This window comes from Strigops habroptila, chromosome Z, assembly GCF_004027225.2.
Source record: "Strigops habroptila isolate Jane chromosome Z, bStrHab1.2.pri, whole genome shotgun sequence".
NCBI lineage: Eukaryota > Metazoa > Chordata > Aves > Psittaciformes > Psittacidae > Strigops > Strigops habroptila.
The window spans coordinates 1,386,333-1,412,964 of record NC_044302.2 but is presented as its reverse complement, the minus strand read 5'-3'; the positions used below and the strand labels follow the sequence as shown (position 1 = coordinate 1,412,964).

At 48.8% G+C, this 26,632-nt stretch overlaps 1 protein-coding gene across 1 annotated transcript in view; it reads left to right on the top strand.

Moving 5' to 3' along the window:
- Positions 1-26,632, top strand: part of ZFHX3 (zinc finger homeobox 3) — a 102,750-nt gene that overhangs the window by 55,257 nt on the left and 20,861 nt on the right. The window contains exons 4-6 of the mRNA XM_030512404.1: positions 12,222-12,329; positions 22,349-22,482; positions 22,690-22,890. Coding sequence (XP_030368264.1) covers positions 12,222-12,329; positions 22,349-22,482; positions 22,690-22,890 — 443 coding nt within the window. The remainder of the gene's footprint in view (positions 1-12,221; positions 12,330-22,348; positions 22,483-22,689; positions 22,891-26,632) is intronic.

Genomic DNA, 26,632 nt, shown 5'->3' with positions numbered 1-26,632 from the left:
CGCCTTTCTTCCCCCAAAGATTTGGGCAAGGGATGTATTGTATTACACCCATCACTGTCTGTAGCATTGCAGCTGAGACTGCCAAGCTCATGCAGACCATGTAATGGTCTCCATCTGTTTCCCAGCATCAGCTGAGTCTGCACATGAGCAGCTCAAGTCCTGCTCTGCTTTTTCAGGTTGAGGTTGACAAAAGGGATGCAGGCACCAACTGGAATGGGTTTGCCTATAGCTCCACGTAGCAGGATGGCATGAAGATGCAAAATGGTCCATGTTCACTCTGGAAGGTGGGTTAAAGCAGGAATATGAAGGGCTTATTGTTCTCTGACAAAACCATGCAGGCTGTGGGGAACTGACCCTGTAATTAAAATGAATCCGTGTGCAAGGAAGCTTTCTGGCATGGCTCTTGAGCCCCTGCCTGTCCTTTGGGAGTAGGTTTGTGCTCCTGCCCATCTCTCCAGTGTGTTGAAAGGGGGTCGTCCTACAGTCTGACTTCTTAACCTGATACCTCTGGCTGTCTCACTTGCATAACTCGATAAATATTTTTACAGAAATTACTTGGTTTGCAGTGACTGTTATAGATCTAATTCTACAATGGGAGGAAAAGGGAAGGTCTCTGGAGGCAGAAAACCCTTGTGTGGCAGAAAGCCTGCTGGGAAGTCAGCTCAAGAAGAATTAGAAACCCTTTAAATAAATGCTTACTTGACATGACTCTGTCTTCCACAGTCTAACAAGCAGGGAAGCGAATGGCAGCCGCTGGCCAGAAATTGATTGCATTAATTGATATGCCAATAAGAGAGCTTGTTACATCCGCCATTGGTTAGGAGGCCGGCTAACAAGTCCCGCTGATCAATGGAACCAATAAAGATTTCATCCATTAATGAGCAACATGGTAATTAATGTTATCCATAAACCAATTAGCCTGGGTAGCTAATGTGCTGGTTAGCACAGTGAGTGGCAGAGTGTGGGTGTGCACAGACCGGCCACCCCGCTGCAGTGAGGACATCACCTCCCAGTGCAACCCTGGGGTCCCTCTGGGCCACCCGGAGAGGAAGGAAGCTGGGCAGGTGGCTGATGGCGTGGGTCCCTTTTGCTGGAAAGGGACACATTTCTCTAGATTTATGAGGGAATTTCAATGATTCTTTCTCTTTTATTTAATCTTGTGGAGCACACGTGAGGATCTTTTCCACTTCTAACGTGGTTTCCACAGATGTGCAGGTTTATGGAGCTGGTGTTCAGATGGCAGAACACAGTGCTTGGTTCCCTGCTCTGCGCCATTTGAAAGCTGCTTATGTGTTCCACCAGATCTGGAACTCTTCTGTCCAGCTTGCAGGAGGTGGTGTGCCCACTGCTGCATTGTGCTTTCTTCATACCATCCATATTCATAACTGCATTAGTGCTGAAAACACTGTGTGTATGTTGAAGGCTGTTGTATAAAACCACTTGCAGTGGGGTTGCCTTAAGTAGCTGGCTGGCTCCCTGCGTGCAGGGAAGCAAAATACCTGCGGCTGGGGGGGACATGCTCCTTTGAGCTGTGGGTGGACGAGGGGCCTCGGGGGCTGTGGGGCACCAGTCGCTCTTCAGGAGGCTGCAGTGCCTGGGGCATCCTGGGGGATCAGGGTAGGAGGTGCAGGAGCAGCCCCAGAGCCACTGGGCAGCATCAATCCCACTGTTGGGCTGTGGAGTTACCTCGTGTTGTTAGATATTGACCCTGGGAGACCCCCTGTGGGTTCCCTAATTGAAAATTAATACCAGATCAATGCCATGGGCAATTTGCATATTGATCATAAACAACTTTGAAGGCACCAAGTGTGTGTTGGATCAATAGAGCTCTTGAGCAGGCTGCAGTGGGAGAGCATCCCCCAACGCTGCTCTCCAGGAGAGGTTAATGGTTGGGAAGTTTGGGAGCTGCTCCGTGGTGGTGGCAGCAAGCCAGCGGTGCCAGAGTGGAGTCGTAGCAGCGAGTTAACAGCCTTGTCCTGTGGTTCACTGTGGAAGGGGAACAGGGGAAGTGCTTTTGCATGTTTGTTTATTTAAACCAAACAACTGAAGCCCAGAGACATCCAACGGTAGGGGTGAAGCTGCCCGGCCTCCAGGGCACGTGGGCCAGGGAGGCTCACAGCCATGCTTTACTTTGTCCCTCCGTCCTCCTCTCCTGTGATGTGCAGCCTGTTGTGCTTGTTTTAAATACGGGTTTCCAAGAGCAGGGTAGTTGTTTTATTGAGGACACCAGAGGAGATTTCATCAGTGATTTACTTTGCTGGTGTTCTTGTCCTGTATTTGCTTTTTGAGGGTGATATTTAGATTCGTTCTCTGTCTACTTGCGACATTCACAGGTTATTTCTGAATGGTCTTGGGCTGAAGGGAACAGATATTTCAGATCGAGCTCTAATTAAAAAAGCCAAAAACTTCATCTGAAAATACTTAAAGCACCCTGGGAAGCCTTCTGTTAAAGAGGGACGTGCGTGGGCAGTGGAGATAAAGTGTATGGATATGGATGGGTGCTGGTTCGTCTGCCCACTTGGAGCACGTGTGCTGGTTGTGTGGAGTGGAGGTTACGCCTCAGACCACGCAGGGAGCTTGTGCCTGAACTGGCCTTAAACCCTGCATGGTCCATGGTTCGGGAGCGGAGGGGTGGGAGGGCTGGGAACGCGTTCCCCAGAGCTGCTGCTGCGGGAGGCCGCTGTGAATGCAATGGCCGCATTACTGAGCTTCCATTGACTGCGCCGCACCGTGCTGATGAACTGAGACTGGGGACAAGCGCTTGTAATTGAGAGAAATAAATTCTTATCACAGGCCGGCGCTGAAGCTGCCAGCTGTGTGTGCTGTGGTCGCGTTTAGGTGCACTCTGAATCCCTGGAGCACTGGCGCACCCTTGTCGGCGCCTGAGGGAGCTGAGCAGGGGGCTGCAGGCACCCAGGGGTGGCCCAGGGTGTCCTCCCTGCACACCAGCCGTTACCAGCCCTGTGCTGCCAATGTGCTGAGCTGCAGGCCGAGCAGCTTGTGAGCCACAAGTACCTTGAGCAGCTCCCTGCGAGCCTCTCCGTGCTATTCCCTTTTCCTTAGTCCTCTGCATATCAGTTGGGAGTTAGAGCAGCTGTTCAGCACCCTCCTTGTCTACCTTAGATTTGGTGAGTGAGTCAAAGATCCTTCCCAGATGCATCACAGGGGATGTGGGCATCACAGAGGAAAGTGTTTTGCCTTGCTGGGGAAAAAAAAACACCAAAACAAAAAACCAAAACTAAAAGGATGAATACTCAGTTTCTTTGAAAAGCAGCCTATCTCCTGTTCTAAATTAAGAGGAAATAAAACCAGTGGAGGGGTCAGCAGGGCTCTGCAGTTGGATGCGGCACGATGGGAATCCCTCCCTCCCTCCTTGCTGTGGGAGGCTGTGTTCCCATTCCCATGGGTCTTAGCAGCCCCTGTCATTTTGCCTGTTCCTCCGGGCTGCAGGGCGGCTGCCACTGATAGCACTGCGCTGGTGGTGGGGAGTTGAAGGGAAAGGCTTCACTTGACTTTCCCTGACCTCGCTGGTACAGCTGAATACCGGAGAGTCAGGGCTGAGATTGCAGTCGCTTTCAATTACTCGAAGCCAAGAGAGGTGGAGAAAAAGCGCCTGTTGGCTCCAGGAAGCTGAAATCTTCTGCTGCTGAAAGCTTGTTAGTGCAAAGGGAAACGCAATTACTGACATTCTGCCAGTGCCACTAACCCAAACCCGGAGAAGGGGCAGCTCAGGACGTGAGCCTCTGCCTTGGTGGGTGATGTGGGGCTCCTCAAGCGTGTCCTCAAGGATGGCTCCAGAGCTGTGGAGCTGTGAGTTTTCTGGAGCCTGGTGACATCACACCACCACTGACATTACTGCAATCTAGTTAAGAATGAAGTTACGAGACCTCACTCACCAGACCTGTTTGGACTCACCCCATGTGTGAACAGTCCGTAGAGACATTTGCTTAGAACCACTGATCAGCTTCTCTCATTCTGTGTCACAAAACCTTTCCTCATCACCAGGGATAGGGCATGTCGAGTTACTGCAGACCCCACACCACAGCCATGAGCTGCTGGCTGGTCACGCTCCCCTGCTGCCAGGCCAGCCCCACAGGTCTCCTTTGGCCACCTCCATCCGCATCAGAACCTGATGGTGCAGCATGCTCCAAGAATACTTTAACTGTTCCTAAACCAGGACACTACAATTACGGCTTTCACAAGTTTTTAGCTAAGCTTAAAAGAACTCCAAACATGCTGGGTTGGGAAGCACATGGGGAGGGGGAGAAAGAGGGTCAGCAACACATTAATTAACTTTTCCTTGGAGCGATACCATGGAGAGTGAGAACAGAGTAGGCGTTGTCAGAGTTGTATGTTAAAAGCAACTTTGCCAGAAAAGGGATGCTTCAGTGTTTGATTTAAGTACAGTTTGTGATGATGTTACATGGCAGAGCTAAGGTTGTTGGGAGCACCCCTGTGCATATCCAACCCTTATGGCTAAGCATGAATTAATTATAGCTCATTTTTGTTATAGTTACAGTGTTCTCAAGATGTACCTTTTCCCAGAGTGGCTGAAGTTAACTTCAACTTTAGCTTGGCTTTAGCACTGGGGGGGGTTGCGAATCTAAAAAGCTTTTCTGGAGTGAGCTTATTCACCCTGAGCGCAAAGCAGCTCTTCCTTTGAACGCCTTGCTCCGGTTGCGTAGCTGAGGATGTTTTCTGAACGGTGGAATATGAACGTCCTGCAGCACCCCAACCTCTCTGAATGCTGCACTTGTGTCCAAATGGTTCCACGGGTCACTGAAGCTGCTTCCCAGCGCAGCCGAGCCTGGCCCAGGCGATGCTGCGCTGCTGGGGGAGCCTGGAACAGGTCAGTGCCGCCGGCAACCTCTTGCCACTCTGTGCAGGTCCCTGTGAGGATGTTGTAGCGAGGTGGGGCCGGTCTCTGCTTCCATGTAACAAGTGATAAGACAAAAGGAAATGGCCTGAAGTTGCACCAGGGTAGGTTTAGACTGGAGATTAGGAAAGATCTCTTCACTGAAAGGGTTGTCAAGTGTTGGAACAGGCTGCCCAGGGCAGTGGTGGAGTCACCATCCCTGAAAGTATTTAAAAGGAGATGTGGTGTTTAGGGACATGGTTTAGTGGTGGACTTGGCTGTGCTCTGCTAATGGTTGGATTCAATGATCTTTAGTCCCTTTTGTCTTCCAACCCTCCTCCTGCAGGTCTCCATGTTGGGGATCACACTGTCCTATCCCCACAGAACTGAAGCTGGAGATGGGTTTTCTTTTGTTTTGCGGTTTGATCTGTGTTTGTGTTTTTGCATGAGTTTCCTTTCCAGCTGATTCCGGTTTAGAGCTAGGTTAAACTGTGCAAAATACTGTTTAAAAGGAAAAAAAGAAAGGAACTTGTCAAGATGCATTTATTAGATCACGTTTAAAATGAACTAGAATTGAAGGTAGGTTTTGTCCAAAGAAGGGGAAGCTGAAAAGCCATCAAGCCGCAGGAGAAAGCCCCTCCTTTGTTGTCCTCCTGACATTGAAGTGTAATTTTTCATGGTTATTTGGACTGGAAAATGGGGGGAAAGGGAGAGATGGGCTTGCGATTATTTCCCATAAATGACAACACAATCACATCACGCTCCACTACAAACGTGCTCAAGGAATTTGCCTTTTTTTTTTTCATTTCATGTGTGAAAATAACAGCAACCTTTCTGGTTCCTCTGAAATTCAAGGGGACAAATCCCTGTTGGGTTCCACTGACTTAAAATTTAGCCCAGTTTACAAAAAAAATGACAGCCTTGTTCCCATGGATAGGGAGCAGTGGTGCTGGCTCAGGGAAGGGGTTCTTGGACTTGTGTCTCTTTGTGTGGAGACACCAGCATCCTTCAGAGGTATCTCTAGGGACGACCATGATGCTGCCGAGCCCCTCAAGAGGTGCCTGAGGAACTGACACTGAGGAGCAACTGCGAAAATAACATCGTGTAGGAAAAGCATTTGTATTAAAGAAGAAAAGATGCTAACATCTGGCAGAGGGTCATCTCACTTATGTGGAGCAAGAAGCATGCGTGAGAGATAACCAGAGACCTGGATGCTGTTGGAGGAGTTTCAGATCTGTTCAGGGAAACTGGCCAGAAATTCTGAGGTTTTTCTTTGGAGGAGAAAACAAAGGAATGGAAGCTAAAAGTTCACAAACAGTTCTTCTGCTGGTGAATTTCTTGTTTTATTTATCTGAACACTGGCCTTTATAGTCAACTGCACAAAAGCCAGATAAACTTTTCCGTGAGAAGATAGGCAACTGAGGATGGCTTTATCACCTGGGAACACATTCATAGGCAGTATTTTCTTTTTTGTCAGCAAAAGCAGCATAGATACGCCCGGCCCATGCTCTGAAACAGGGCGAGCTCGGGCATAGGTGTCATTAATCCAAGATACATGTAGGATTATTACTGTTTTTCTGCAGCTTTTTGTCAGATAATAGGACTCATCCACCAGCTTTTGCATCAGGTCTGGATGGGCTCTCTGTCATTACTCTCATAACCTCTGCCTCGTGCTTTCTGTTCACTGCTTTTCTGTTCAGGAAAACAATAGGAATAAACAAGTTGATATAGAATAAACCAGTTAGGAACGAGCACAGAGTGTATTTGTGCATATACATGCATCCTGAATCTGAGCTGCGAGGGCAGAGACTGCCTGGTAGCCAAGGTTACCTTAGGAGACGTGCCCCAGCTGAGCTTGAGCTGGGTGAGAAATACAAGATGGCAAAAAACCTCTGAACACAGGTTCACCTACATTACCATGTGGATGGATTGTCCCATCTTCACATGCAAATCATCTGCAAGGCAGGAAGAGGTGGGCAACATTTATTTTTCTGTTGGGCTGGTCACAAACAATGGAATTGTGTCCAGGGTGCTGCTCTGCATCCTGACCCAGGCCAGCTTCTCCCACAGACCTGTTCAAAGCTGTGCTCTCACCCAGATTTCAGGAGGCTGAAGGGCAGCGGCAGGGTTTGCCTTCACTCCGTTCCATTGTGGGTCACTAGCAGCTTCAGCAGCACGCATGGCTGCTCACCGCAGCCCTGCGCGCTGAGCACAGCCCTGGCAGGGCAAGTGATTCGAAATGCAGGTGGGCAGAGAAACACAAAAGACAAACCAATGTTTGCTCCTCTGGCTTGGGATGCTCTGTGTGCCTCCAGCAATAACCGTGCCTCTGGCTGTGTGACTGGAGCCCTCAACAACCATCACCAGCAGTTTGAGCTCCTCATGGGTTTCCCGGGGCCCAGGAAGGCATCAAACCCCCATGGACCAGCTGAAGCCCCGCCTGCTTCTGCAAGGACCCAGACCACGGCAGATCTCCTCCCGGGACCCTGGGACTTCATGTTCAAAGTAGTTGGGAGCAGCTGAACTTGTGCAACAGGCTGGGCCGCGGCACGGTGCTGTGACCCGGTGCCAGTGCAATGCAGCCCCTCGCCAGTGGCAGCTCCCGGCAGTGCCACACGCGTGTCTGTGCATGTGCAGCCGACTGCATACAGGCCGTCACCTCCCCTGACAGCATCAGCTTGCTCAAGTCACCCAGGTCTCAATCCTGTCTGTCTACAGGCTTTCTTAACTACTTATACTGAAAAGGGGAGCATCAGGCATTCTTTCTGTTTCGAAGGAGAGACCCTGTGTACAATTAAAACTTGTTTCTGGTAAACCTCATTCCAGGAAAGATGAGCTTTTAACAAAAGGCTTTTGACAGCTGCAGGGTATTTCATTTTTTTAATGCCGAATGAAAAATCAATACATTTTTCTAGGTTATACATATTCAGAACAGGCTTGATATTTCCATTATAATGGAAAATGGGTGTCTGCACATCTCGCCTGTCAGAGCTGCAGCACTGCATTTTCCAAGCCACTGCTAAATATTTCAAACCTGATTTGATTGTGGTTCATGACAGCTAATGTTTCTCAGCTCTTGAGCCTGCCGGAGGGTGGAGAGGCAGTGCACGCTCTTTCTCTTCCATCCCTGCATTTCTGCCACCTCTGAAATGCCCCTTATCCCTTTGGATAAGAGAGCTGGGTTTATTAAGGAAAATCCATCTGAGAGGAGAGTTGAGAGGTCTTGGGCTGTTCAAGCTGGCCTGGATCCAGTTGAGGTTTGCAGATTTCTCCAACCCTCAAACTTTCTGGGCTTTGAAAGGGGCAGCATTGCAGCAGCATGGACTGGTGGAGATTCGGGCACATTTTCAGTGTGTAACTGAGTCAGAGATTCCCTGGCATCTCCAGATGTCAGTACCCATGATTTTCCAGACTCTTATCCGCCTCTCCCCCTCGCCCTTCCCCAGTGACTGGTTTAATTTTAAATTAAAAGGAAATACCACTGTTTAAAATGATTTATTCATGAAGGAAAAAAAGACTCTTCCTAGAATGTTGCATGGGGCAGATTTGGTTTGATGGAATAACAAGCTGCTTGGACTCAGGTACCCCCCAGTTACACTTGCTCACTCTTGGTATTGACTTGAACCCCAGCAGCTGGAAAATTCCTTTAAGGAAATTTATTCATAAGGCATCACGGCCTTGTGAATGGCACTCGGGCACAGGGACCTCTGTGCAGGTTGTGTTGTTCGTATTTCAATAGGACATGATCTCCCCCATGCAACTCTCACAGCAGCAGCTCTTGCACCTCCCCTGGTGAGCTCCCTGCAGAAGATGAAGTCCATTTATCCTTCATGAGCTGTGAAGCTGGAGTTTCTAGAAAACAAAGACACCAGTGTGGCACCTGCAGTAGCATCTCTGGCCTTCCAGAGCCCCTTACTAAGGTTCCTGGGTTGGGAGTCAAACCCATCTCCTCTTACAAGCCATCTCCTATGGCAGAGCTCCACATCTCCAGGTTCAGCCTCCCCACCATGCCCTCTGAAATTCCTGATTGGAGTCCTTGACTCGTAGAGACTCCCGTTACACTGCTGACATGCTGCAGGGACTTCTCAACCTTTGGATATCAGTCCCAGCTGGGACACTTGTTAGGATGTACAGGTTTAAGCTGAGTACTATTTAACTACAAATGGACTGGTGATTTTATCCATCTTCTTAAGGAAAATACAGTCAAGTGGTTAGGTGAATGTGTCCTAATAGTGTGTACAGCCTCAAGGAGGTATGGTCAAACAGTAACAAAAAGGTCTCGGTGGTTTGGAAATAAATTGCCTACATCTTGCTGACCACAGCTTCATTCAGCTTCTGGGAGCTGGCCATGAGGTGGTCTCCACACCAGCTGCACGTCTGTCCTCTGGGGCGCTGTGGATGTTAAGGAAGCTGGTGGTCAGCTCTGCTCTGCAGCATGGGAATATCTCAACACCAAGACTTGCAGGCAATTAAAAGGGAAGCTCAAGAGCTCCTTGTTGCATGTGTAGTTGATTGAGGAGAAAAGCAGACCTGTCCCTACCAGAGGTGATGTTGGCTTCGTCCTCTCAGAAGGATGCCCCCAGGAAATACCAGAGGATAATGGTTGGGTGCCACTTGTGCATGTGTTTGCTACCCAGACCTGCCAGCGCATTCGGAGCTGCCACTGCAGAGCTGTCATCGGGGAGCATGGGTGCAGATCCTCTGGAACAGGAATCCTCTGCTGCATTTCGTTTTCAGTATTGGAGACTCTCACTGTTGGAAGCTGGGTCAGATCACATGCTTGAGCCCTGGATCCAGTCTGCTGGAGGCTGGTTCTCTGCAATTCAAAACCCTCCACAGTGCATGTGGCCAGCTGAGCAGTGGTGTGGCTGACGACGCTCTCCTGACCATCCCTGCGGTCAGCCTGAGCAGTGGTGGCTGTAAGTTTGGCTGAGTGCAGGGAGCAGAGGTGCATCCGGCCTTCCAAACAAGGCACCTAGGAGTTAAGGCTTCCCCTTCCTTGGGCCACAGCACCAGGCGCTGCATCCCCAGGGCCCAGGATGCAGGGAGCTCCCAGGGTGTGCTGTGGAGAGAGCAGGGGGATTGTCCTCAACAAAGGCCCTGGGAGCAAGGAGGCACACAGGGACGGTACCAGGGCCTTTCCCAGCTGGAGCTGGGAGCCTCCCTGTGCAGATGTGTCTTGTGCTCTGCTCCCTTTAGCAGAAACACTCGTCAGAAGCAATCAGCTCAGAGCAGAGAGGGGAGGAGGAGGTTTGAAGCACGCAGATGCTTTTTGCAGCCCAGCAAAGAGGTGTTGGAGCCCGGGAGGCAGATCTCGTCCTCAGCGGGAAGCTGTGTCCTGGCTTAGGGCACGGTGGCCGCTCAGTGCGAGGGGCTGTGGAGGGCAGGACTGTGCCTGCGAGCAGGAGGGGCTCCGGGCAGGAGCGTTTGCTGTTTGTAGCCTTGTTTTTCAATCATTTTCTGCTGTTATTGGTATTCATAGCTCACATTTTTCCCGTTACTGTCAGCCTGGGCTTTCATCCACTTTAAAGAGCTATTTTTTCCCTTGTTGATGATGATGATGGTATAAAGACAGATGGTGTAACTGCTTATGAATGTCCTATTTTATTCCCCTCGAACCAGACAGTGCACTTGAAGACGTGTATTATTTCCACATGCTCAGGTTAGTGCCCAGACAGTGTCTGAGCGGCCGCCGGCTCGCCCTTCCTCTTCCTCCCATGCCAATGCTGACACCTCCGGGTCGCAGCCGGGAGTGCCGCCGCGCCAGGCACCCTTTGTTGTTTGGGGGGCTCCGGGATGGGGGGCTGGGCTGGGGCATACCCATCCCAGAGCAGCGCCCGCTCCCCAGCCCGGTCAAGGTGGTTGGATTGGGCTGGGACAGGTTGGGATGGGTTGGATTGAGCAGTTTGTTGAGTTTTTTCCCTAGAGTGGAATTAAAAAATGCTGGAATTTTAATTTCTGAAACATGAATGCAGCTGCTGCTTTCACAGCCCTTCTCTGAACAAACCTGAGCACTGGTCTCACAAGGCAGATGCTCATCTCACCCCTGCATCAGTAATTTGTGCCTTTGCCTAGCGATGCCACCCACTGCACTTCTTGCCCTGGGATCCTGCTTTCCCAGGTGAACACCATGGGGATCCCTGCAGCTCTCAACAGTTTCCAGCTTTTAGAAGAGTGAAAGAGGGGTAGAGTATAAATCACAGTGCTTCCACTTAATGTCAGTGCTGGTCTCTGGGTGCTTTTACAAGTTCCTCCCTGATTTAGGTTGTCACATTCTCAAAGGGCACTGCTGAGCATCTGCAATCTCCTAATACACATTTTTAATCCTGATTTCTAGCCCTGTCTTTGTTAGGGTGAGGCTGGGGGTGAGGAACTGGTTAGGTAGTTCAGATAAAACCTCAGGATAGCCTGGGATTTACCATGACCAGATAATGCAAGTTAAAATTATGAACTCTCCTGCTAAAAGAGGATATAATGGCTTAAAAGTACCCTTCTTCCCAGTGCTGATGTAGCCCCCATCAATTACGTGGTAGCTGTCGAGCTGCTGCACTGTTCATAAATACCCAAGATATTAGATGATAATGCAGTGTTGGACCCTGGTGTACAAGGTCTGGCAGCTGCAGCAACACCACTCCCAATATCCCATGTGGTGAGGAGCGGCCCATGCTGTGTCGACACGCTCTGTGCCTCAGCACACCGGTGCTCTGGTTAATGGTGGGGCGCTGGCGTTTTGTGTTTTGTTCTGAATCTTCAGTGCGTTACTGAGTGTTTTTTACCCTTCATGCTTTTGCACCTGTGTGATGCTGCCTGTGTGCTCAAACTCTTCCCGTGACTGGGATGGAAACAAGATCCCAGCAGCTTCATCTCATGCCTTGTGTCAGAGCCATGTCTGCAGGACACAGTGCTGCTCCTTGCTTGGCCTGAGCAGAAGTGAGCAGTGGTGTTTCTGTGGTGAACTTGGGGGTCTTGGTGACCAGGGTCAGTACCACACGGTGCTATTCAGTCCAGACACCTTGAGATGGGTACGAAGAGGCTGAAGGTGCTGGAAGCTCTAGTCAGTCCTTGGCACTTCTCTAATCCATGATGTAGTTGGTAGAACCTTCTCATATTGAGCAGATCTTTTACTGTACAGTACACCACAGGGGACAGCAATAGCTGTAAGTGGCAGAAGCGGGTCTTCATCTCTCACTTTTTTCTTCTGTAGTTTCTTGACCAGCTAGCAGGGAGTGTTGGGAGAGCACTGGGTGATGTTGATAACTACCACTCAACACTTGTGCTTCAGCATTGGCTGTTGTTCAATGGCAGTTATTTGCTCTTCTGTTTGACTTCCATTTTTGTGTTACGCTTTCTGCTTCTGTTCTTGCAGAAGAATCCACTGAAGATGCAGAAGGGCCCAATGAAACATCTGGTGATGCTGAAGAGCCTGCCAAGGACCAAGAGAGTGGAGGGGACAAGGACCAGAATAAATGGACAGGTGGGTTTTGGCCACTCTTTAAATTCAGGAAATGAAGGTGGGAATAGCCGCGGCCTGCAAAAGTGTTTCCTTCAATGTGTGTGCCATGCAGCACTGTCAGCATGACACAAGTGTTGTGAAGTCTCTGGGTGTATTTTGTGACACACTCGCACAAAATGGTGCAACCACCAGCTCAGTGGTTGGTCGGTCATGTGTCCCCCCACGCAGCCCCAGGCTCGTGCTGGAGCAGTGGGCTGGAGCTTCCCTGTGCTCAGTGGTGCCAGACCTGACCCGGGCAGTGGGATCGGCAGCTGGGAGGAGAGCAGGGAGAAGGGCATGGCCCTTTCTGGCTGCAGCCAGCACTTAGGTTGGATTAAGCATATCATGAAACTCTGCCCTATGTTGTTAAGACTTGAGAGACTCTTAGCCTGCTTTTTCATCACAGTCCTGGCTCTGGTAGCAAGGCTGTGACACAGAAAGACATTGCAGAGAGGCAGACCCTCTGTCTGTGTTCTGTTAACTGCTCTCTTTCTGCTGGAGCCATGACATCTTGAAAGAGGAACTGCAGATGTACATCAAAACTGACGTTGTTGCAGTAGAATCTGAAAGGTTTCTCTCTGCAAAATCCTTAACTGCTTAATTACGAAGGTATTGGGTTATTCTGTCTTTCCCACAGGATGGTTGGTATCTTGCAGAGGGGAGTGGGAATCTTTTAAGTGTTCCTTGCCTTTGAGCAGAGAGCAGCTGAAAGTTGTCCTATGGAGAGGGCTGTTCCCCTCCTCGGCTGGCACTTGCTGACCCCTTCAGTGTTGTGCACTGGAGCTAGTCCCCATTTTCCTCGCCCTCAGATGGAGCAGTTCTGACTCTCCTTTCCGGCACAGTAGCCCAGGCGTTTTGCAGACCTCGCTGCTTGGTGTGATGCCTCTCACACTAAGCACAGGGACCCTTCTTCAAGGTAGCCTTCTCCTACCATGTTTGTGGTTGCCTCTTGGTGAGCCACAGCCAAAGAGATATTTTGGCTTGCGCAGTCTTCAGAAGGATGAAGTGTGGTCTTTCACCTCAACACAGTTTTAATCTCAACCAGTCTCAGCCTCAGTCAATTGGAAGATTTGTCCAAACTGGTGAAAAAAGCAAGCTCTGCTTTAATGCTTGGTGAAGCTCCTGTTCTCAGTCTAGACTGCACTTGCTCAGATTGCTCTTAGGTCACTCCCTGTAAGTGCTAAGTAAGGGTAAGTAGGGCCCTTTGCCCAAATCCTGAAGCACTTCCAAAAGCTGATCTATGTGAGAAGATTATTTTTTATATATTAAAACATGTAAGAAAGAATGAAGGACCTACTTTTTGTACCCTTTACTATCCAGGTGGTTTTATTTCTTCATCCTGCCAGTGACTTTCCTGACCCGTTTTTGGTGTTTGTCAGTCAAACAGCAGATAAGAAACAGGCAGCTTCATCAGGTCTTCAAAGGAAAACACACAAAGGAATATGCAGACTATGTACATAAGTCCACAGAGTTCTGGCCAAGCCTTGTCCAAAGCTATTGCAAGGCTGAAAAGTACAGGCTGAGCAAGATGTGTGCACGTGATGTTGTTGAATTCAGGTTCTGCTTTCAATCATGTAACATTACCCTGAACTTTAAAGCAAAAAAAAAAAAGTTATCCACTATTTATATACAGCAAAGCAGGTACCACACCTCGATCTTGTATTGTTTCTCCTTTTGAGGTCCCTTGAGGAACATGGCTGTCCTTCTGGACCTCAGACATGGAAAGGAACGGAAACTAGGTCAGGTTATTCACGACAACCACAGAAGAGCAATGTCTGCATGTACAGAAACATCAAAACGCCACGGTACAAATTGAGATGTAAGCAGGGAGGGAACAGGCAGCACCAGGGCAGCACTCCCTTGCTGTAAAAGGAGACTGCAAGAAAAGAGCTGGTCTGCAGCTCAGAGGAGCAGGAAGGCAATCAACCACAGTCGAGAGCACTGAAGAGCAGAAAGCCGCCTTTGCATTCATGCCCACTAAACAGAGGAGTGTGTGAGAGGCCAGAGCAGCCCATGTCAGCGGCACTGCGAGGAGAGCTTGTCCCCCAGCTGGGGACGAACAGTCTGCAGAGTCCTTAGTTAAGCTGAGTGTTGTCACATTAGTGACCTGCTGCTTCATACCTGGGTGCTCTGAGAATGCGACTGAAGCATCCTCAGACTTGTCAGCTGCTGCTTCTGGTGATTTCACAGAGAACAGGGGAGGTCCCGCGAGAGGCCAGGCATGGTGCTTATCTTCTGAGTAGCTGGGGAACCACACACCTGCCAGCTCCGATTGCCCCAGATTTCCCTGGGAATTGACCAAACAACTGTTTGTAAGTACTGACGGGAAGATAATGAGACGTGGAACAGTCGGCACGGATTTGTCAAGAACAAATCATGTCAATGCGACCCGATTCCCTTCTGTGTGAAGAGGGTCCTGTTTGCAGTCAGTATCTTGCATCATTTTTTTAGGAAGACTTTTGACTCTATTTTTCAGGACAGTCTGAAAGCAAAGCATAGGCATTACGGTGTAGGTGAAAATACTGTGTGGTGCGTTCATTTCTTCAGCACTGGAAAGCTGTCCATTTCTGAGCTTGGGGTGTCAAGAAAGCTGATGAACAATTTCAGAAAGCCCAAACAGGAAGAATGACCCAGAACAGAGCATGGTCTGCATAGCATCAGCTGGGAGGAGAGCATGGAATCAATGGGCTTATTTGACCCAGAAAAAGAAAACCAAAGAGGAGGGCAAGATAAGTCTCCTTGTGCATAAAATGCTTCTGAAAGTAAGGAAATTATTTGTTCTCCATGTTCAGGATATAGACAACAAGAAGCAATGGGCTTAAATTGAAGGGAGAAAGCTTGAGGTTAGGTAATAAATTTTAAAAAAAAAATATCTCCTGGTACAGCTTGTGAAGCACTGGAGTAGATTTTCTGGGAAGGTTCCTCAGAGATCTTTCAAGAAGGTGAGATGAGATGAGCTGCTGTCAGAAATGAAGCAGGTACAGATTATCCTGCTTTGGGTAGACCTTTGGAGGTGCCTCTGAGTCAGGCAATTCCATACAAGTGGGAGATAGGCAACAAAGAAGTATGGGCCCCAAGTCAATAAACAGTGTGTTGAAGCGGACATGGATAGATCTGTTTTCTGTTCATCATGCTGCAATGTGATCGTTACAGTCCATAGCAATTTACTCACCTTTTGTGCCTCAGTTTCTTGACTGTGCACTGGGTGATTGTTGCTTCCCCTTTCTTAAAGACTGTGAGACCTCTAAGGGCATGTCGAGTGTGTCCCAAGCTCCCTCTGCCCAGGGGCAGCAGTGATGCGTCAGGGCTGTTCGGCTGCTCTGTGGTTCGCAGGTCCGCATGTGTCAGGCTGCGCCTGTGTCAGTGTCAGCTCTGGAAGGAAAAACTTCTCTGCGTCCATCGTACATTTTTTCAGAAAGTCTCAGCTGCCAAATAAATCTATCAATTAGATTTTATTTATTTTAAAATGGAATAATCTTAAGCAGAACATTTTCTTAGGCCATACTTTCCATCAAAATACACATGTGGAAAACGCCACCCCAAGTAGAGATTCAGTTTCCCTTGATTTTCACATACATCTTTGTGACTCCTCAACAGTTTCTGGAATGCGGCAGTGCCGTCTGTTTTCAGCAGTGCTCCCGCTGCTCCTCTCAGCTCCCACAGCCAGCCGTGCTTCCAGACACCAGCACTCCTCTGTGACTCCTAAATGCTGCATGGAGAAGAAAGGGTTGTGATCCCTGTTTCTAGACAGGACCTGTTTGCTTTCTCTTTTTCCTCTCTCTCCAGCAGCAGGACTAAGCAGCTCCCAAGTGCCAATGGATGCACTGGAGCTGCCTCTGCCCTGCCAGCTTCCCTCTCTCTGCTCCATAGTTGTTCCCTCTATGCAGGAGAAGGAAGATGCTCTTTGCCTGATGGCTGAGCTTTAGAAATTAGCTCATTGTGGCTAACGTGAGATTTATCACAAGCAAACCAGCAAGGAGGAAAGAAATCGTGGCTATTCACGACTCCATTTTTGAGGCAGGATGTGAATGATGAATATTCAACACCCTGGTTTCCAGCTAAAGCCTGAATCAGACCGGGGTAGATCAGTACGAGACTTTGGAGATTTGGGGTGGGGCTTGTATGTGTTTTCTGACTAGAGAGAAGCACTTCCTCTGCAGTGACCCAGCGATGAAAGGGACTTTCTTAATGCACTCTGCCAGTTGTATAGATGTAGAATATCAGATTTTTTTTTCCACAGAAACAAGAAGCAAACTCTACTTAAAATATAGATTGAAATGAAATCTTTCTAGAGGACTAGCCTGAAGGCCTTTTATTTTTTTTAATTTTTTTTTTTTTTTTTTTTAATCCATGATGCTCACCTAACAGAGCAATTAGTGCAATGGAGCGTCCCTGATTCGAATCCGTGGTAGATTGCTATTAAAGGAGGTATTAATGGGCTGCCGAGAGCTGGGAAATTGTTGCAGAAAAGTGTGTTTATGGAGTATGGTGCTGGCAGGCATGATTTCAATCGGATTTGACATGTTTAACATAAATGTATACTGCACAGCTCCTGCAGTTTATGAATAATTCCTACAGGCCTACTGCCTTTCTAATTACTGAAATTGAAAAAAACAGGTCAGGCACATCCTGACGGAAATCTATTACTGCCCCTCCCCCACTGCTGCTTTTTTCTGTATTTTTAATATATGGCGTTTGTTGAGCACTTAATGGCTGGGATAGTGTGTGGAGCAGAGTAAAGACAGAGAGAGAGTGGGCTGCGAGGGATGGAACAGCTCTCGCCCCTGGCTTCTGCGTGAAGGAGGCCTCGGAGAAGGGGTGTCCTGGTTTTGGCTGGGATAGAGTTAACGTTCTTCCCAGTAGCTGATACAGTGCTATGTTTTAGCTTTAATCTGAGAATAATGCTGATAACACTGATAACACTATTCTCGCAGTAAATTAGTTGATGTATTTATTCAGTTGAACTGAACAGTAACTTTCACACAGATTGATAGCTGGCTCAAGACCAAAAAAACCAGGTAAATATAAAGGTTTTTGCTTGTTTCCTTCCAGCCACTTTGTAATTTAAAAATCGCAATATTTCCCATGGTCCTAAAGATACCATCTTAAGACACCATTACTGGTAGAAAAAGTGCAGTGCTTTAGGGTACCACTTTGTAAAAGTAGGGTGATGCTAGGCACAAGATGGGATGTTCTTCTGTCTTTCCCTCTGCCCTGCACAGGTCTCTGAGCAGCAGAGAGGGAGCTTTTGCTCCTGGGGCAGGGAAACCTCCCAGCTTTGGTTCAGGCCTTTTCTTTTGCCTGCGTTTGCCAGGGTGTTGTGCTACTTATGTGCCAGGTCACCTTGTGCCAGAGCCGCTGCCACGTGCGTGCGTGCAAGCGCCTGGGCCCCTGTCCCAGCATGCAGCATGGCAGGGCCTCACCGACTCCTGCTCCCCGGTCAGAGCTGGGATGCTCAGGACCTTTGGGATTGATCCATAACTTCATGCATAGAATCATAGAATGGTTTGGGTTGCAAGGAACCTTAAAGATCATCCAGTTCCAGTCCCCCTGCATGGGTCATTTTCTCTCCCCTAGTGCCCTGGCTCTTGGTTCACAGCACAGCACTGCACTAGAGCGCTGCAGTAGGAGCAGCATCTCCTGGCAGGTCCCAGGGTCTCCTTCAGGAGCTGACAGGAGATGGGCTGATCTGCAGGGCTGTGGAGAAGACCTGTGGTACTCATGATGACAAGCCAAGCACTGCCTCCACGTGCCCCTTGTGCTGCCTGGTGAGGCTGTGCTGCCTGGTGTCTCACTGTAGGGTTTTCTGGGTGCTCTTTGTTTGTACATCACATGGCAGAAAAGTCTGGTGGTGGCCGGGGCTTGTAATATGAATATTTAATAGTAATTCAGTTGTTCGTACTCACTGCAGGCTGGAAGGTATGACACAGCATTAGAAAAACAAATTATTTGACCATTTTCAGGGCCACATCTCTGAAAGGTGGCGAAAAAGGCCTGGGTACAAAAGTGTGCTTGCAAATCTCTGTGTATTTACTTCTGTCTATCATGCGATCGTGCTATTTATCAAATACAGAGTTGAAAAAATACTGTAGAGCAACAGGCAATATACAGGCCTGTTAGTATGGCTACAACATCTTATTAGAACAAATGGTACCTTCAGGGAATAGGGAATGTAAACAGACAGTATTTCAGAAAGAAACATTCAACCATATATTACTGAGACACGAGGTAACAAACGGGCAGCACTGCAGCAGTGCCCAGGTGCCCTTTCGGGGAGGCTTGAGCAGGGCTCCGGCCAGTCTCTGTGGCCTCTCAGTGGCATTACCTTCTTGCTCTCTTAACACAAATTGTGTGTTTCTGCGGGATAGCAACTGTCTGCCAGGGAGCCTGACACTGAACTTTGTACGCCCTCGTCCTGGGCTCCTGAGCTGCTGTTGGTGGAACTGCACAGGGAGTTCTGACCTTGCCCTCACCCCGGATGAGGGCTGTGTGCGCCTGAAAGCAGATAAAACGGGACAGTCCAGTCCCAGGACTCAGGAGGAGAGCCACAGCCCTTGGAGGATGCTCCTCCATAAGGTCTGTGCAGCAGGACGGCAGCCGTCGGGGCATTTCCAGCTGCAGCACTCAGCAAGGCAAGTCAGGCTGGTCCATGGGCTCGTGGTGCTGGGTAATCGCTACAAGAAAACATTAGGGAAGGTTGAGGAGGGAGGCACCACCAAATATGGAATTTTGCTTTCCATCGGACACTGAAAGCACAGTTCCCTGGTCCCACAGAAAACTTTTTCCCAGGCTGACTGCTGAACTTGGTAGGAAGGACTTTGTCAGCAGGCTGGGGGCAGGGAGGGTGGTATTTCTTAAATCAATGGAGATAGCAGAAACCCCACTGTAAATTTCCAGGGCAAGTGGCAAGCTGGTTTACGGAATGCAGGGAGATGAGAACCTCTGGCTTACGGAAAGCAGCATGAATTAATAATAATTTAATTGGCTTTTCCATTATGTTGCTGGGTTGGGAGATGGAAGTTTAGATGAAGGGGCTGTCAGTGGTACTTTAGCTAAAAGAACCTGATGGCTGGGAGGTGGGGTGGCGACTTCCTTCCCACCAGGATGGAGAGCAGGCAGCTTTGGGGACCTTTGCCGGTTTTGCCTCTGGACCTAGCAAAGGAAAGGATCTCCACTTCCAAGGGAGTGTCCCATCCCACCTCTGAAATAATGCCTGGGAGGATTTCTTCTCTGAAAAGCATAAGCTGCTGAGGTAGAGTGAGAAGACAAGCAGGTCTCTGAGCAGTGCTGTGTCAGGGCAGTGTGCCTGCAGCAGCAGCATCCGATTGAACTTGGCTTTCGCGTACGTTTATTGAGAAATGCAGATTTTTCTCTAAGATCAGCAAATCTGAACTAAATCCATTTAAATAGTCAAAATAGTAAAAATACTGGTACATTGTTGTACATCATACTTTAAACCCCAATTCCTTTTCTTTCCTGCAAGGCCTGGACCTCTAAGCATGATGCTGGATGTGGTTAGGGTGCAGGCACTGGGCTCCACCTTCCCTGGTGCTGAGCTGCCAGTCAGGGCTGAGGCTCCTTTGACATTATCAGCCACGGACATTCTGTCCCGTCCCCTCAGTGCAGACGAAGGACCTGGCTGCCCGGAGCGCTGCAGGTGCCGTGCCGCATGCCCTCGTTTCTGCAGGCAGAAGAGTTCTGAATTCCTGTGATCTGTGACATGGACTGAATGTGTCACTTTGTAGCTGTTTATCAGCGATAAACTGCGGTCTCAGTGTTAGAATTCCCACTTGAGCTGTCAACTCAAAAAACAATACTTAGAACAAATATTCCGCATGCATTTTTCAGAACTCTGCAACAGAGCAGTTATTCTGGGGTCTGGATAATCATTAATAATTCTGGGTCATGGGTTGGATCAAGTGCATTTAATAAAACTGGGCACTTTGGAGATGGTAAGTAAAAGTAAATTTTCATTACTTTTGACTTTGCCCTAATTCTAAGCGGGCTGCTTTGCAGTAGAAAGGAAATAAGGAAACGCCCTGTTGTGACTCCGGGGGTTACAGCTAGGGTCCAGCAGATACAGGACCACTCACACCACACAAGGCTTGGTGCGTTCAGGGTGTTTTAAAGCAGGATATTCCTCCGCCTGCCATGGTGCTGGCTCCACTCGTGGCCTCTGCCTCCCCAAACCCACCCAGAGAAACTGCTTTCCTCAGCAGAGGAGCAGCTCAGGCAGGTCCAGGGTGCTGCCGTGTTTCTTGTGCTCCATCCACCTTTCATTAGTAGGAAGCAATGAAGGTCAGCTTTGGTCCTGCAGGCATCTTTAATGACTTTCCAGTCCTGAACCCCAGGGAGGCTGTGGGGTTCAAGCTAGTGGATTGACCAGAGAAGCAGCCTATCATGCTGTGTTGGTGTCCATAACCTGGCACTGACTGCGCAGACTTGTTCTACACAACGAAACTCTCCGTTTGAACATTTTTGTGGACTTGGAAGGACAGAGGAGTCGCATGGGTTTGGATTCAGGTACAGCCAGGACTTTACAGGGTGCATGAAGGCTCAGAACCAGCCAGGGCTGAAACACCAGGCATGTGGCAGGGCAGCACTGCAGGGAAGGAAATCGCCTCTAAGCAGGCTTTGGCAAGGCCAAGTCTACCAGGAGACAGTCAGTAGTACCAGAGCTTCTCTGATCCCTACCTCCCTCTGTCAGTATTGTTATCTTTTGCAATGCCTGTTTTCCATGTCCTGGAAGTTATGTTGCCTCTATTTATCTGAACACTTATTGTTGGGGTCTGGCAAGGAAGGTGGTTAGAAATGGGGAGTTCTTCCTGTGATGTGGTGCTTTTTGAAATACAGCTCCTGCCAGTGGATGGAGGTTTGTTTGACAAGGAAGCAGTTTGCCTGTATCTTACTGTGACAGCATCTTCTGAAACAAGGAGTAGGTACCAGTGGGTTCACAAAGAGATAAGAGACAAGGGGAAGAGTATGGGGGGACTGGTCTAAGAATGCTACAGTGCCTTGTTAATCGGCAGCCGATCCATCATATTAAATATCCAGCTGTCATATATTACCTTTCAAGTGAAAATGAATAACTCCCATTAAGGGCGAAATGGGTTTGAAGTCGATTCGAGACAGATTAAAGTACTGTTATGAATGTGTGTTCGGGGAGGAGGAGATGGGGGCTGTGTATAATATACTTGTCCTTACAGTTTTTAAATAATAGATGTCCCACAAATTTATGTACTGCAGGCTGCCAGGGTTCGGGGGAGGGGTAAAGGTCAGGGATGCGCTTCTCGGAGCGCCACAACTTGCCGAGGGCTTTGCTGTTGACTTCTGGGCTCATTTGCCTTTTTGTGTTTTGCTGAAATAAAATCACCCTTCAGCTTGTTACAGTATGAGGATGTCCCAGTCCCATCACAGCACTGGCTCTAGGCTGGATCTCTGTCACCATGGTTTTGGTGGGACCCCCAGATGTGCATTTTTCCCTGGCCATGTGCCAGTGCTTCCAGCACAGACCACACGTCACTTGTGTTGATGGCCACAGCTTCCAACCACCTCCAAGGCAAACATATTCTAGAGTGTTCATATGCAAAGCATTCGGTGAGCTGAGAGTATGAGTTCTGCTTTGTCGAGTCAGTCCAACTGCTCGTGGAGCTGATGTGTTGGCCTTTGCGTCTGGCCCAGCATTTGTGTGTCCAATGTGAACACAGAACAAGACTTTTCATGGATGGCAACACCTAACAGGTTGTAAGCAGCCCACAGAAATAGCTGATTTCTCTGCTTCTAGCTATAAATTACTCAGTTCCCTTACTATGAAAGATAGTCAAGAATGAATTTATTTTGGCCAGGCGTGCTTTGTAGGATGTAAGTTAGTCTACAGACTCATCCTCCTCCAAGTCTTTGGTATGTGTTTGAAGCAACAGCAGCGGAGTAAATGAAGTACTGTCTTTGTCCAACTTCAGCCTCTTTGGGGATGTCCTGATATAAATCTCGTTTTGTTGCAGCACCAGCCAGCCAGGCAGAGAAGGAGCTGACAGAGCCTCCAGCATCCTCTAAACGAATATCGTTTCCCAGCAGCTCTGAGTCGCCTCTCCCCTTTAAATGGTCAAAAACTTCAGAGGAGACCAAATCAGAGCAGGTAAGGAAGAAGAACCCAGCTTTTTGAGCATCTACAAGCAGGTAATTCGTTTCATATGTGCCAAAAGCAAAGAATACAATAGGAGAAGGAGGATGAAAGGTGATAACTGGTGGTAGGAGAAGGCATCGAATTATTAAAGTCTAGCTGTAAGGAAAGAGGAATGCAGCAGCTGTATCAAGTGCATGATTCATTTGTCTTGCTCTGCAGATGTATCAGTGTCCATATTGCAAGTACAGTAACACAGACGTGAATCGGCTGCGGGTGCACGCCATGACCCAGCACTCGGTGCAGCCCATGCTCCGCTGCCCGCTCTGCCAGGACATGCTGAACAACAAGATCCATTTGCAGCTGCACCTCACCCATCTGCACAGTGTGTCGCCTGACTGTGTCGAGAAGCTCATCATGACGGTAAGTGCTGCGTAGTCAAGCATGTCTGCTGCCTTCCTAGCCAAGATGAAGAGTAAAGGAGTGGCCTGACCTGCATGGGTTGACTTTGCTGTAGTGGGCAGCTCCTTCATCTGTCAGGGCTCTGTCATCTAGGTTTTTGCCATCCCTCTGTGTTTTGTCACAGAGACTATTTTGTCCATGCTTGAGCACTGTGGAAACTGGCAGTGTTTCAGCATTGAGTAATTTCCCTGTGAAGAAATTAGAGTAAGTATGATTTCCTTTAACTACTGAGGTCATTTCATGGGATCGCATTTTGCACAGAAGCTTCTGGGAGATGCAGTAGCTGACGTGCTGTGCTGCTCCTGCTGCAGAGGGAAAGTGCTTGTGTGTTGTTGAGCACTTCCCAGGAAGGGCAGCCAGGGTGATTAAGGTAACATTACAGGAAATCAGATTCCAGGTTTCTGCCTAAAATGTGATTTTAAGAACCTATAGAGTAACTTCCCTTGATAGTCTCATCACATGGAGGGGAGATAGTCCTGTTGTGCAGGCAATGTTCTGTGCTTCATTCACTTAATGAGGATCATTGTTACAGTTGTGTGAGATAAGTTGGGTATGTGAGGAGCTGCTCCGTCCAAAATTACCATGGGTTTGTTGTGTAACAATTCTCTTTTCAGGGTAACCTGAACGAGCAAGAGACACGCTGCCACTGGCCCAGGGGAGGTGGAACCTTAAGGGACTCTTGAACACTAGAGCTACTGCTTTAAGTGCTGTTTTTAAAGTGTTTGTAAATGCCCGGTTTTAACTCAAAATCTAAGCATAGGCATTTAAAATTCTCTGGAGTAGGAAGTTAGCCACTGAAGCATGGAGTGAAAGTTCACTAAAGTGATCTGTCTTCTTTTAGAGCTCAAAACTTGTAACAACTCCGCTTCTGGAGCTGTTTGTCAAACAACTTTGTGTTTGTGTATGGGTTGTTGATGGCTATTGCTTGTGCAGCTTCCGATGGGGAGCAGAAGCTTCAGATGGCAGATTGTGGTTCAGCACAAGTATGTTTGCACCAGGCTTTTGTTCTGCCCTGCATCCTTGTTTTAGCACCTAGCATGGGAATACTTCTCCAACACCATCTCCAAGGAATTGAAATTCATCTGACTTGAGAGCTAGTGCTTGGTGAGAAGTAGCAAATTAACAGTACAGTGTTCAAGTTCTCATTTGTGAGACCTGCGTTCGCGCTCTGGCTTTACAGAGTGCTGCTGACCCAGAGTCCCTCTCTGCTGCTGGCATACATGTGGAGCCGCTGGACCTCTTCCGTGGACTAGTACGTGCTGTCGCGGTGCAGAAGTGCTCGTAACGGGTTACTGCACTCTCCAGCACTCAGGCACTTGCTTCAGTAAATAACATTCTGAGTCCCAGAACGTTTCTTTCATTAATTCCCTTTTCATAGGTTTCACATGAGTGCGCCTTTCCATTTGCTAGTCTCAGTTTAAGATACAGGTAGAATTAAAAAGACATATTTTCAAAAACCCTTCTAAATTCACAAATGGGATGTCTTGTCAGATTTCTACACTGTTATTTCTTTGGTATAATCTTCAAGGCAAAATTGTGTTTGCATTTAAGAACTTGTCACGAAGTATATTAAAAAAGTGTTTATTCCTGTCAGTTCTTTCTCTTTGTGATTTCTTTTTTTGCAGCCCATTTCTGTTTGGTTTCCCACTTCTTTGCCTATTTCTGACAGTGGAGGTGAATAACACCATGTTTGTTGTAGTACCCATGTTCTTTATCAACTCCCCTCCTGTGACATCATCTGAGCAAGAACATGCAGCGTTGCCCAGGTTTTCTCTTACAGTTCTCTCATCTTCTCTTTCTATCACTCTCCCAGTCCTGCTGCAGCTCCTCAAATGCCTTTATGCTTTTTTATCTGCCTGCTTTACTTTACCAGCTCCCTGTTGTCTCACTGTCCTGCCCTCTGCCTGGGCCCTGCCGAGGTGTCCTGCACTCTGTGGGCTGCAGGGGCTGGTGGTGGCCACCGCTTGACTGAGTGCTCTCGACTGAGTGAGAGAACTGAGCGTGCCCCAGGTAGGGCACATTGTAAAACCCATTAAAAAACGCAGGCTGACAGGCCCCAAGTACTCTTTGAGTAACAAAATACAGGAAGATAGGTAAGAAGAGCACCAGCAGATCACTAACCCTGTGAACTGGCGGTGCCCAGAGGCTCGAGCAGGGCGCAGCTCAGCTCTGTCCACCACTCATGTACCTGGATCACGAAGCTGTTCCAGCACAAAGACCTCAGTCTCTGCAATCTGTATCCCATTTGATTCCTGGTTCTTAGTGTATAAATACCTCCTGAGGACTTTAACAAATCTTACTAGCTTCTAACAAAATTGGTGGAAGACATCTTGACCTTACGAGAGCAGTGGGCAGAAATTGAGCCCCTTTCTTAGGCCAGCAGGCGTAACCAGTTTGCTAAGGGTGTCTGTTACACTGCTGTGAAACGGGGTGTCTCTGACCTGGGCTGTTGGCAGAACACAGTCTGGAACAGGTGCGATTGGGCTGGTCCATCTTCTCTGTGTAAGCAGCACTGTGTCCTGCAGGATACAGGGAAACCACTCCACTGGGTGCTGGGGACACTCCACAGAGGATGTGGCCAAAGCAACTGTAGTTCCGTGGAGGACAGTCCCCATAGGTGAGTAGTCTGCTGAGCTGGAGCAGGGCCTCATCCTGCTGCTGTGGAGCACAGGACTTCTGCTGAGAACTGTGGAGACTGGCTTAGCCACGAAGCTCATCCTCTTGCTCGTTCCTGTTTTTCCGCCTAGCCATTGCCACTGGCCCTGGGCAGCTGTTCCCTTTGGTACCCAGAGATATGTCTGGGGAGGAAGATTGCTTCTCTTGCTTCAAGTCAAATAGCATGTGGGTCAAGAAGGTGGTTCTTTTTTGCATTAAATGACAATATTTTGAAGTCAGAATGGCTTCATGAAGTCATGTGGCAGAATGAAAGGTTCCTAATATTGCTCATTCTAGCTGAGATTCCTGTCTCAGTCTGACATGGGAATCAGGTCTTGATGCCACCACGAGGGAATTGCAGTCCAGTAAATGGGAGCCAGGTCCCTTTTGACACAGCGTCTTTGCGCTGGGTGTTTGGAGGAGGCTCCAGTTAATAATACCTTATCAGACGCCTTTCAGGAACCTGCAGTGTCTAATATGTCTGTTGCCATAGTAACGCTGCTTGCTTGTGCTCAGCATCCCAGAGCTGGCTGCTCCAGGCTCCATCCTTTCCTATCAGTAAGCAGCCGGGCTGGCTGTCCCATGGGATGCCTGAGTCCTCCCCGCCAGCCTGGCCGCTGGGACTGGGGCTGCAGGGAGGGGAGAGCCACGCAGGATGCTCCTACGTGGCATGGAGCCCGGGATGCACCGTGGGGCAGGGGCTCCCAACACCCCCCATCTTCTGCAGCTTCCCTTCCCCGGAGCTGGTGAACGGATGTGGTCAAGTTCATTTCATGTGGCATCACAGCTGCTCCGAGCAGGTCTAATCGCCATCTTTCCACATAACAGCCTCTTGGCTAATCTTGGGCCTGCACCGCTTCAGCAGAGAGCCTCTTAATGAGGGTGAAGTGCAGTTCGCCGGCACAGTCGATTGACAAGACTGATGGGCTCGAGCTGGGAGAAGGGACAGATTCCCAAGAGCCTCTGGGAGCGGGGAGCTCTCCCTCCTCCCACGGCCAGCTTTATCCTTCTGCACATTTCTCTCCTGTCATTTCTGTTGTCAGTTTTC